The following is a 13025-nucleotide window of genomic DNA, read 5'->3' as shown; positions in this document are numbered from 1 at the left end:
GTCCCAGCTGCGCTCCAGATATCAAGGGCCATGATGGAAAGCAGGGTCGGCTCTGGCTTTTTGGCCGCCCCAAGCAAAAAAAAAAATAAATAAATAAATAAAAAATTACGGCGCGGCCGGAGCCAGGGTGCAGGGGGACTCCCTGCGCTGCAGATATGCCCTGGCTAGCGGGAGGGAAAGGTGGGGGGGGAAAGAGAGAGAGGAGGGGGGCAGCCAGGGCTTCAGCGGGGCGCTACCAAGCAGCCCCGACCGGTACGCGGCCCCGACTGGTGCGCCGCCTGCCGGGAGGCTCCACGCCGCTGTGGTCGTCGGGGAGGGAAGGACGCGGACTGCCCTGCTGGGCTTGCTGCAGGGCGCTCCCATCCTCCACGCCGCTGCCCCCTACAGGGCGGCCGGAGCAGCACAACAAACAAAGAAAAAAAGCGGCTGTGCCGCCCTAGGATTGGGCGGAATGCCGCCTCAAACAATCTGCCGCCCCAAGCACCAGCTTGCTGGGCTGGTGCCTGGAGCCGGCCCTGACGGAAAGGGGCTATGACAGGGATGCACTGCATTGCGGGGTTAAAGTGAAGGAGCTGCGGAATGCCTATCCTCCTCCCTTGCTTCCAAGGTCACCCTCAGCAGTGAGATATCTTCCAGGACGAACTCCTGTGGAAAATGTGGGGACAGTGTTAAGTATAGGGGCCCCCTGCAGCTGTTGGCTCTCCCCAAGACACAGAAACCCAGAGGTCAGTACAGCCATGAAAGAATCAGTCCCCCTTGACCCTGTGCTTACTCACCATTTTGGGGCTCCCATGGGTTATGTGCACTTGCTTTGGGACCGGCAAATTATGCTATTGTGTAGACTGTGCTTGCCCTCCTTAAGTACGGGGGAATCATTGCTCTGTCTGTGTTATCACCGGCTGAGAGGCTGCAAAGAATCAGGAAGAGGCCATGTAGAAGCAAAGAGGACATGTTGCATAAAGTCATGCAGCAGTCCCTTAATGAAAATCAAAAAGTGCAGGAGTAGTGGGAGAGTGAAAGGAGGGTCCTCCAGCAGAATGCGGATCGCCAGCACCAAAGCATGGAGTGGCTGATAAGCATCATGGAGTGCCTACCGTGCCCCCCACCCTCCCAGCCCTCATCCCAAAATTCTTTCCCTTGTGCCCCCATTTCACCTCCAACTGACTTTCCCCAACATCCGGTTCTTATCGCCACCAGCTGCCTCCAACACCTGTAGCTTCACCACCCAGCCCTGAAAACTACGACCCTTATCCACTGCACTCAACCCCCATCACCATGCAGTATAGCCATCCTGAAGTGCAGCACTCATTGCCCAGCACTCCAAACAGGAAGGCTGAATATGATAACAGAACATACGCAAATCTGTGATTGTACCATTCCCCACCCCACCCCCTTGCCCTTTCTGTTTCCCAAGCAGTTGTGTTTCTTTTCAATAAATGGATTTTTTTTTGCTTTGAAAACATTCTTTATTATTGCATAAAGTAAAAGATACCTTAGCCCAGGAAAGCAATAGGCACTGCAAATTAGTGTATCATACGTAGCAAACACACATTACTACTCACATTGGAACCAACTTCACTCCCATGCAGGGCACCAGACATTATTGGTGGCTTTCAGCCTCAAATTGCTCCCTCAAGGCATCCCTAATCCTTGCAGCCCAGCGCTGGGCCCCTCTAATAGCCCTGCACTCTGGCTGTTAAAATTCACCCTCCAGGTGTTGAACCTCCAAGTTCCATGCCTGAGTGAAGCTTTCACCCTTCCCTTCACAAATGTTATGGAGGTTACAGAATGCGGATATAACCACAGGGATGCGGTTATCGGCCAGGTCCAGCTTCCCATACAGACAGCACCAACGGCCCTTTAAACAGCCAAAAGCACACTCCACAGTCATTCGGCACAGGCTCAGCCTGTTGTTGAACCGCTCCTTGCTGCTGTCCAGGCTCCTTGTGTAGGGTTTCATGAGCCACGGCAGTAAAGGGTAAGTGGGGTCTCCAAGGATCACAATGGGCATTTCGACTTCCCCTGCGGTGATCTTCTGTTCCAGGAAAAAAGTTCCAGCTTCCTGAACAGGCCAGTGTTCCGAAATATGTGTGTGTCATACACCTTTCTGGGCCAGCCTGCGTTAATGTCAATGAAACGCCCATGGTGATCCACAAGTGCCTGGAGAACCATAGAGAAATAGCCCTTCCGATTAACGTACTAGGCTAGGTGGTCTGGTACCAGAATTGGAATATGCGTCCCATCTATCGCCCCTCCGCAGTTAGGGAAACCCATTTGTGCAAAGTCATGCACGTTACCCAGAGTCACGGTTCTTCTGAGCAGGATGTGATTAATGGCCCTGCACACTTGCATCAACACGATTCCAACGGTCAACTTCCCCACTCCAAACTGGTTAGCAACTGATTGGTAGCTGTCTGGAGTTGCCAGCTACCAGATTGCAATAGCCACCCGCTTCTCCACCCGCAGGGCAGCTCTCAATCTCGTGTCCTTGCGCCGCAGGATGGGGACGAGCGCAGCACACAGTCCCATGAAAGTGGCTCTCTCATCCGAAAGTTCTGCAGCCACTGCTCATCATCCCAGACTTGCATGACTATGTGATCCCACCATTCAGTGCTTGCTTCCCGAGCCCAAAAGTGCCGTTCCACGGTGGTGAGCATGTCCGTGAATGCCATAAGCAATCTTGTGTCATATACATTACTCGAGTCGATATCGTCGGAGTCCTCGCTGTCACTTTGGATCTTAAGGAATAACTCGACTGTCAAATGTGATGTGCTGGCAAGACTCATCAGCATATTCTTCAGCAGTTCGGGCTCCATTCCCGCAGACCGAAAGGGAAGACAGAGCGCGCAGTACAAAAAAGCGTTGAAAGATGGTGCCAATTGTGGATGGAAGCAGAGGGATTGCTGGGATACGAATTGATGGGACAGGAGACAGAATGCCCAGCACCCCTCTCCCCCTTCCCCTTCCCACAAGCCACAGCGCCAGAATGGGAAGAGGTGCTCTGTGGGATGCACTGCTCCCAATGCCGCTGCAAGTGCCACAAATGTGGACACGCCAGTGCGCTTGCAGCTATCAGTGTGGACAGACTGCAGAGCTTTCCCTACTGCGCTCTACAAAGGCTGGTTTAACTCAGAGTGCTCTAAATTTGCAAGTGTAGCCATGCCCTTAGTAACCTCTCTCTCTCCCTGAAGTATTGTCAGTACTGCTTCCCACTCTTGGGAAGTTAACTAGCATTATCATCCTAAGGTCTAAGGAGAACTAGTTTAATACTGCACAACTGCCCTCAGGCACCAGGCATCAGATCTAGCTGTCAATTCACAGAAATAATGCTGCATAAATGTGTAAAATGAGCTCCAGGCAGCAACCTTGCATATCTCAACGTTGGAGACGACAGACATGCTGTGTCAGCTGCTTTAGACTGAGTCAAATGTACTCCAAGAGTAGGTGGCAAAGAAACACCTGCAAGGGCAGAACCAAAGCTCCATGACCTATGTAGCATATTAAGCCTTGTCTAAACAGTATTCCTCCTGCTCCCCCCAACACCCCGACTAGATCTATTCCATTTACTGAGCATTTCAGCACAGGACTGAAGAGAATCCTGAAATGCTGCCACTTCAGTGCCCATTATGGGATTTAGGTTCTGAGTTATTTCTTCAAGTAACTTTTTCCTGGCAAGCTGCAAGACTCCACTATCTTGAGTATTGTCTAACCCTGAACTGGCCTTCCTGGAGCTGCTGTTTTAATGTTAGACCCTGCAGCAGACTGACCCCTGGGATATAAATAGGTATCCATGGACATTCCACAAGCTTTTCTTGCCAATTAAGAAGTTTGACTTGCAAGTTCCAGGATTCAACAAGGGCAGGTCAAGAGCTTAGAGATATCCTTGCAACTGAACTACATGATCAAACTATATTCTGTGGTGCAAATCCTAAGACCAAAGCCTATATCTGGGGCTTTCAGCCAGACACAACAATAAAGGCACTGCGGGTAAAATTTTCAGAAGTACCCAAGTGACATAGGAGCCCAAATCACATTTGCAAAAGTGACTTAGGAACTCAGGAGCCTAAGTCTCAATGAAAGTCTAAGGCACTCAAGGTCCCTAAGCAGAGGCTGGAAGGAACTGGTTTTCCTGTCCTGTGAGAATTTTCATGATATCCAAAAATTTCCCAAATCAAGCCAAAAATTAAAAAATCTTGTTTTACTTGTCCAACTTTTTTACCTTTTAAAGTATAAATTACCTAAAAGGTCAAACCATAAAGTGATTTCAAGACAAAAAACTTTTGCTTTTATTTAGAAAGTATCAAAAATCAAAATGGGACATTTCAACAATTTTGAAACTTTGTTTCAAATCAGATTAGCCATTCATTCTTGAAGTTTGTTTTGACAAATCAAAAAAAAAAAAAAAAAGTTTTGTTGGAAAGTTCTGATCTCTACCGCCAAGCCTCTTTTGAAAACTGAACTTGGGTGCTTTGGAAAATTTGGTTCTGTGCCTTTAAAGAAGAAATTAATGCGACAAGTTTTGCTCCCAGTAGCTTCTGTTGCGAGCACTGCTGCTGCTCCATGAGGAGGGATAAGGGGGGGGGGGGGGGGGAGTAGGAAAAAATAAATTGCTCCCTCTGCTGCTACTAGTAGGAGAGGCCAGCAGGAAGCAAATTTGGTCACAGGTTGAAGGAGGCAGGAAAAAGGATGTGGCAGCCCCATATCAGAGGCAATGCATGGGGGGGCAGCACGCAGGTCACATGCCTCCCCAGATTTCTGCCTTCCATTTCCAGCCAGGCATCCACCAGCACTGGGGAGCTATTAAACCAGGGGGCTCAGCAGGAGCAGTGGAGTCCCGGGGCTCTCCATGGAGACCAACCAGCTGGGCAGCACACTGGGGCCGGTAAGGGCCACTGGAGCAGGTGGTGGCAGCAGGCGGGGCAGGGCTGTTGCCAGTGCCCAGCAGCTGGGAGTTGGTCTGGGGAGGAAACCAGCAGATCCATCCCCACCTTCCCTGAACCAGCAGCAGGTGCTGGGCTGTGCAGGGGCTTCAGCCGCCATGGAGCCTGGACAGAGGTGGTTCAGCAGGGAAGGACACCCCCTGCAGGAGGAACAGCACCATACATGGCTGCTGCCTTGGGCACAAAGCCTAGGGGATGGAGCAGCCCCATGCTCCTGGGGGACAGGACCTGGGCCGAGCAGGGTGGCAGAGGGGCAAAGATAGCTCTGCTGCGGAGCCTGTGAATTTGGGTCAGGAATGGGCTGGAAATCCCTCCCACTCCACACCAGTGCTTATCTGAGGGACAGAGAGGCTCCCCTGTGTCGGCGCTCCGCAGGACTCCAGGTGGCTTTGGCACACACAGGGCTTGGCTTCTCCTGCGTAGTGTTCCGTGCAGGAGGGTCTTGAACTTTTCCAGGGCACCGGACCAGCCAGAGGCAGCGGGGGAGCAAGGAGCCCACCAGCCAGGCTGCAGGTGTGCTGAGCACTCCTGCCAGGGCTGATTCTCTGCACAGTGCTGGGAGCTGGATGTGCCCTGCCGGGGGTGGGGAGGGAGGAGGGGAGTTAGAGAGGAGCAGCAGGCTTCAGGGGCAAAGCGGGAGGAAACCGCGAGAGGGGGGAGCATGCAAAGGGACAATGGGGTGGGCAGCAGAGGCAACGTACAGAGCAGTCGGGTGCCCCCCCAAACCTTAAATTGCATCCCCCCAAAAACTATCAACAGTTACACCTTGACTCTGGTCATTATCCCCCTTTGTCCTTGAAAAAGGCAAACAAAGAACCTGGAATCTGAGAGAAGAAGCTTCAGAAAGAATCTTGCGTACTGTAAAATGCTCTTCATCCTTGCCCAGTCTACTTCTAATCTAAAACAAAACAACAGATTCTACCCAGACAACTGCCACATTACAGACAGTGAACCTCAGAAGAACTGCAACCCTGTTGGGCTGACTGCCACTTACTTGTCACATGATCCCACCTTTGTGTCCTCCCTCATGGGAGTCCTGTGTGATTTCATCCATCTGCAACCACTCCTCAGAAACACTAAACTATTCCATTACCCCTTAAATTAAACTCTGCTTCTTTGGCCTTTATGAGAATAGCCCTGTACTATGGTATCTTTAAAAACATGCTCTCACAGCTCTTACCTTACATAAAAGTTTTACTGAGATGATGGAAACATCCACATTCTCCCCAAACATCAGAGTGGAAATCAGATCTAGTATATGTTTCCATTGTGGGAAAAAACCCTAACTTTTTAAGTGAAGCAGCCTAGACCTGTTCTACTGGTCTTGGAAGATGCTGCAAGGCATGATCACACCATAAAAGTGCCTCTGAAATCTTACAGTGGGTCCACATCTCACAGGTTAGTGATTCCTCACTTCATGGAGGAGCCCGTGTGCTCGTGTCCCCCTCCCCCTTAGGCTTATTCTCTTTCTACTGGTTTCTGAGTTTCGATCTCTTCTTTTCCTTAGTGGTGGCTCCTCTTCTTCCTTGTCAATTTTAATTCCATACAAGTTCACAACGTGTTAAGTTTTTATTGTTAACCTACTCTCCAACATTTTTGTCTAAGTAGCTACAGATACATTGGACCCAACTGCATCGTAAAATATATGCACACAGTGAATTCTTGGCATTGTCTCTGTTCAGTCAAATCAATGTATGTACTTGTGTAGTGTTTCTGGAAAAAAAAAATACTTGTAAGCAGTTTTTCCAATGTCTTATTACATGTTTCTGTTCATTTCCCCAAGCATACTGAAATAGGTCTACACATTTCATTCAGAACACTCCCCGTGTTGAAACGAAGCACAAGTTAGTCCAGTGCGACAGGTGAAACAGTTAGGGTTTATTTTACTTCCCTAATTGTATTCTGCATGCACTGATTTCCCCCCATCTGGATATAAAACGTTACATTCAGTGAACACCGTATTAGTATGAGCCTTTCCAATTTAACCCAAAGTCTCTTACTTTAGTGGATCAAAATAAAAAAAAAAAAAATAGATGCTGAACACTTTCACCACCTTTCACCTTCGCTACCATAACCTCTCTCTCTGCCCAACTTCCCACTGATTGCCTCATCCACCCTCTGACCTAGGCAAAAAGATACCTCCCAGATCATCTTCTTCACATGCTACTCTGAACATGTTCTCCCACTTCGTCATTCCCTTCACTAGCCTCCACTTTCCTTTTGTATCAAGTTCAAGCTACTCACCTATACTTTCAGGGCTCTACACAGTTCTGGTCCCACTTACAGTGTTTTCTCTAATCTCCTCCTACATCCCACATGCTCCACCCAAGCTTGTCTCCCAACTTCTCCTTTTTCATCTTAGTTCACTCCCATCTCTAGACCTTTTATTTTGGCAGGAATAACCTGCCAATTAAAATTCACCAAGTGGATTTTTTCTTTCCGTCCTCTACAACCACAACCGAGATTAACCTATTGCAAAAAGCATTCAAGATATAAAACCACTTTGTGCTTATGCTGTTTTGTATTAGTCTGTTTTATCAGCTCTTTGTTTCTTCACCTTACGATTGCACAAGAGAATTTCTTGTAAAACTACTTGTGCTTTTATAAGTGCAGAGAAACACACCCTCATGTGTACAGATTTAGAGGCCTTCTATTTTTATTATGTGCAACTGAAGGCTCCAGTAGGACTTTCCCTTCTTTCTCCATTTAGAGTAGTTACAATTACTTAAAAAAAAAAATCAGAATTGCAAATTTGAGTCTGCAGACTGTAGCTTCTAAAACAAGTCAGATGCTCAGTGTATGGAGTCACAACTGTACCACAGGCAGTGTCTACTTGGCTCAATTTGGATGAAGTGATGAGTAATTTCTCAAGGCAATACTCCTGGCAGGCTCCTCCGAGACCACACTGCGAACGTTAACTTTCCTGCTGGATTCCCTTGTTTGTAACTGGTATATTTAATACCCCTGTTCTGTATGCCCACATATAGAATCTTCAATTTCTGACATACAACCGGCAGAACAGGAAAGCATTTAAATATCACTCATTAACTTAATACACTAGTGATACTATGAACTAATACAACCCTCCCACGTGATTTTATTTCTAGCCAAGAGATTCATCTTACTCATATCCTTGCAAAACCTTCCTAACTGACCTTTGTAACTGAAATAAACACCCAATTATTATGTGATTAGTGTTCAAAAACAGCCTTCAGATAGTTATTTGTGATTTAACCTAGTGTATTCCAATTTACATTTTATGAGGTATGTTTCTCTTATACAGAGTGTAACTGGGATTAGTACATGGATAGTATTAGTTCCTCCATGCCCATGATTTTCTTTAGTGACTTAAAGTGTTGTTATAAATCCACATACCATTCACATCCATGTGACAAACTGCAGAACCCTGTGGTAAACCAATTTTTCCACATGCATCTATGGTTTTTCATATATCTTTGACCACCTCACTGGCTACATCTCCCAAGAGATTACTTCCAATATTTGAGATCCCAGAACAACTTACACTAATCAAAGCACAAGATGGACAATATCCAGTGCTGCATCAGTGATAGGTTTTCAGGCCTGATATCTTGAGACTGTGCAGCGACAGATATGCAAGCTTTAAAGCAAAGGAACATGGAAATTCCTATCTCACTGCCGGAGCTATGGAATCCTGGGCCTTAAAACCATTTTTAGGCCACTTTTTAAGAGGTTCCTACAGCTCCTTCTGAGAACTGTCTGGTTGGTTTCATGGTAAGTAGAGGAGACTAGCTTTACAGGCAGAAGGGTACAAAAACAGTCTGAACAAAATCTTTAAAACTAGCACATTTGTAATAGGTTTTCCTCTAATGTTTGACATACAGACTACATGATAGTGTGGTGTAGGGTAAAGGTTCTATCAGCCTGTGGCTGGAACAAGGCAAGTGAAGTATGTAGCTATCCCTGAATCATGCTGAGATAGCCTTTATACCACGTCACCATACCATGTATCCCACCGACACAAATAATGAATTTACAGCTACAGCGAAGAAGGCTGTAACAGCTTTGAGCATCTTTTGCCAGTGACACCTATCGTTTGCCCAGTTTACCAAGAGAAAATGGCAAACCCTATCTCAGCTTCCCTCTCCTCCCAGCTGACTATAGCAAAAATGACAACATAATATGAAGTTTGCAGACAGCATCTTCTCTTCTCAGTACATTAATAGAGACAACACCCTATCTCCTACCACCACTAATACTATTTTAGCTTCCCTGATCTATACAATCAACTGCAGTCATGACCCCCTTAATCAAGAGGAAGAGAAACGCTCTCTGACTGTTTGACAAATACATTCAAAAGGTGTGTCTCACCTCCTTCTCCCTGTTGAGCAGCACCAGCTGACTGTCCGTCAGGATGCAATATTTTCTCTCCCATGTTGTAGTTTCAGTGTAGGGAGACTGGCCGCAGGACAGTCTGTGGGTAGGTGGCCCTTTCACATCTGTGAAAGAAAAACAGAAACATTAGAGAGCTTAATTAGCCATCTTCTTGTGCTTTTGAGTCTCTGTAGATAGAAACAGTGTAAAACTGCAAAGTGTATTTAAAAAGAGTGCATGTTTCAGTATATTAAACAGTCTACTTTTCTTCTACAAGTCAGCTGTGTGGAACTTTGTATAGATCACAGTACAAATATTAACACGTTTATTTTTATTTATAATAGATCTGTAACAAATCAAAAGCACCTGAAGCACCTCTAAGTGACTGTGCTAAGAACTAAAAAAACTGGAACAAAAGTAAAAAGCAGCAGCTTCCATACTCAATCCCCTTGTCCCTCATAAACATCAGCCCTTATCGCCTCTCCCTCCTTAAAAGCCTGAGTAAACACACAGGCCTTAAGCCTTGTCTTAAAAGTTAATAAATGCAGCTACTTCAGACTATGGTGGATGTAGATTCCAAAGCAGAGTGCTCTTCACTGAGAATGTCCTGCCAGCAGTTCCTTCTCTAATACTGAGAGGCTTCCCTTCCAAAATAAAGTGGGGGAAGTGGGGGGGGGGGGGAGTCACTCTCCATTATAAAGTTTGTAAAGACAGAGACATAAAAGTTTGCCCAAAGTCATACAGTGACTCAGTGGCAGAATTTGGAATAGAATTCACGCCTGCCTGGTTCCCAGTGTTGAGAGGCAAAGTGGTCTAGTGGGCTGAGCACATTTATTTTTAAAACTTGTTTTGTTTCCCATTAAAATTATATGCACTAAATACCCATGCATTGTGCATCTTATCACCAACAAGCTCTCTCCAAGACTAGGCAAGATATCACACCTATTGTCTTGTCTAAAACTTAAACGTGTGCATCTATGTCACGAAACATACACCATGCATGGCAGTCTCTACTCAGGAGCAGCCAGGTCCAGAACAGCAGGAGGTGCTGCACATCAGGAGTGATGAGACTGGACAGAGCTATTGCTGGCTTGGTATTGTTAATGTAAAGGATATAGGTAAGGATTAAGGTATGCTGTTAAAAGATTTGTGGGAACCCCTCAGTTGAAATAATGGTAGTAAAGGTCAAGACTGCTGTTCAAGTTTCAATGAGCACATCTATCTGAGGAAGAATATACAGCCCTGGGTACTCTAATTTATCAAAATTTAGGAAACATACTTGCAAAGAACCTCTTTACACAGTTCCAAGTGTCAGACATGTTGGCTATTTTGTAACATTAAATTTTGTTGCTAGTTTACATTCAAGTTTTACACTGCTTTATCTCTGCTGAGATCCAAATGATTCCTAATGCTCCTTTCCTTTCACTAACAACCCACAATTAAAACTGACTCATACAGAGCTAAAATATGTTATAGTTTTTAGACTTTTGTATCTTCCCCGCTAGAGGCCAGCAAATCCTCAGACACTGCAGCATTCAATCAATCTTAGGAGAAAAGTAGAGTATAAGCCAAGACTGTAGTGTTAGAATTAAATGTTTAGCCCTCAGAGATGCAGTCCATATCAGAAGCTGTACACACTCTGAATTTCTATATACTAGTAAAAGCATTATATGCATGTGAGGAGAGTTAATATTTGTATAAATTTTTCAGATAGGTAAATATAATCTTCTAGCTCTAAATTTTCTGAATCTGCCAGTTTGAAAACACTGACTCTTAACCTGAGCCAAGTTTTCAGGGCACAGATAAAGACTGTTACAATAGGATTTTTCTGACCATTCAGAAAACATCTACATTTTTTTAGGGAATATTTCATGAAATGATATTAGTATTGAATCTGCCAATAAATTCATGTCTATGTGCTACGCTACCTGACTCTTGCAACATAGGCTTGATTTACTATAGTTTAGAGCAGTGGTTCCCAAACTGGGGTTCGCGAACCCCTGAGGGTTCGCAGAACATTACAGGGGGTTCGCCAGAAAAAAATCACTAATGGCAGACAGAGAACCCCGGGTATTGGAGACAGCAGGTGGGACCCGGTTGTAGGGCAGACACCCCAAGCCCCAGGGAGAGCGGGGCCGGGTAGTTGGGGCTGGCAGCCCGAGTCCCGGTGGTCAGCAGGGGAGCCAGCAGCCCGAACCCCAGCGCTCCACATGCAGGGCTGGCAGCCTGAGCCCCAGGGAAAGCAGGGCTGGGCAGTTGGGGCCGGCAGCCCGAGCCCTGCCCCCATCAGTGGGGGGCCTGGCAGCCCGAACCCCAGCGCTCCGCGCGGGGCTGGCAGCCCGAACCCCAGGGAGAGCGGGGCTGGGCAGTTGGGGCCGGCAGCCCGAACCCCAGCCCGAGCCCCAGGAAGAGCGGGGCCGGCAGTTGGGGCATCCATCACACTGAGGAAATTTAAACTTAAATCCCTGAAAATATTCATTTTTAGGAGGGGGTTTATGAGATTTCACAATTTAGTGAAAGGGATTCGCGGGCTGTTAAAGTTTGGGAACCACTGGTTTAGAGCAATTCTGAAGCACAATTAATTTCTGTGTATTTCAGCATTCTTCAAAATCCTGTTTAGGAGACTCAGTTAAATGAGACAGACAATCTCTATCATTGTGAAACATGGTCTGACCACCATACACTATCCTAATATTGAGGAGCACATACACAGTTCAGTCTAAAAAAATAGAGCATTACACTTCCAATTTTTTTTTTTTTTTTTTTTTATTTTTTTTTTTTGCCATTGACAAACTAAGGTTTGTGAAACAGGATTTTACTTGATGTGGTTACATCAAGTGTGCACACAGAAACCCCCTACTTGTTTTTAACTTAGACAATCACAAAAAAACCAAAACCATGTTACTCAGACTTATTCTTTTTGGTGTAGAAGCTAAATGCGAGTTGCAAAATGCAAAATCGTTTGCATTATAATTTCCACTAAATGTAGGCTTCACCAGTATAGCATCCAGTATTTCTACACTCAGCCCATACGATTTATAGACTAGAATAACATCTCCCACAGCACTAACAACTACAGTACTTAACTGAGCATCAGGCAGAGTGGGCCAGCCACAGTTATGCTGTCAAGTGGGTTAGCTACGTCAGAATAGCTTTCTGCACCAACTGCTGGCAATGTAATATGCCATCTTGGTATAAGGAACTGCCAGTAGCCAACAGGGAACGTACATCAGTGAAGAGCAATGAATGTCAGCACACAGTTCTGTCATCTCTTCATTCTGACTGTACAACAGTACCTGCAGTAAGACAGTGGAGAGTGTCTTCAAGTACTTTTTTTTTTTTTTGCGCAACTTTGGAGGCCACAATTTGGATGTCCACATTCTAGGAACCAGCAGAAAGCCTGTCTTGCAGACCCATGGGAAACTAAATGCAAATTACACAGAGAATGCATCATGATAAAATGATATTTCTTGGTACTAATTTGTGTACTGTACCCAGAATGGCCTCTGTTTCTGTGGCAAGCAATATCCCTATCCACCGTACTCATTTTTTAGTGGGTCTTCCAAGGTGGCTGATCTCTCCAGAGCTTGTGCAAAAGCTTTTCTGTGAGGTATTTTACTAGTTTAGACTACAGACTATTTGGGACTTAAGTGTTTTCAAAGACCATGCAAACCTATGACAGTGCACTAGCAGTGTCAAAGATGCACAGTGTTTCATAAACTCTGAGGCTCT

The 13025-nt window shown here is 45.9% G+C and overlaps 1 protein-coding gene across 8 annotated transcripts in view; it reads right to left on the bottom strand.

Moving 5' to 3' along the window:
- RASAL2 (RAS protein activator like 2) overlaps positions 1-13025 on the bottom strand; it is a 274328-nt gene that overhangs the window by 135358 nt on the left and 125945 nt on the right. For all 8 annotated transcript variants that reach the window (XM_054037195.1, XM_054037197.1, XM_054037198.1 and 5 more), the window contains one exon: positions 9291-9418. In XM_054037195.1, the coding sequence (XP_053893170.1) occupies positions 9291-9418 (128 nt within the window). The remainder of the gene's footprint in view (positions 1-9290; positions 9419-13025) is intronic.

This window comes from Malaclemys terrapin, chromosome 8 (genome assembly GCF_027887155.1).
Source record: "Malaclemys terrapin pileata isolate rMalTer1 chromosome 8, rMalTer1.hap1, whole genome shotgun sequence".
Taxonomy (NCBI): Eukaryota; Metazoa; Chordata; order Testudines; family Emydidae; genus Malaclemys; species Malaclemys terrapin.
Note: the sequence above shows the minus strand (reverse complement) of the source record. Positions and strands in the feature narration are given on the sequence as shown.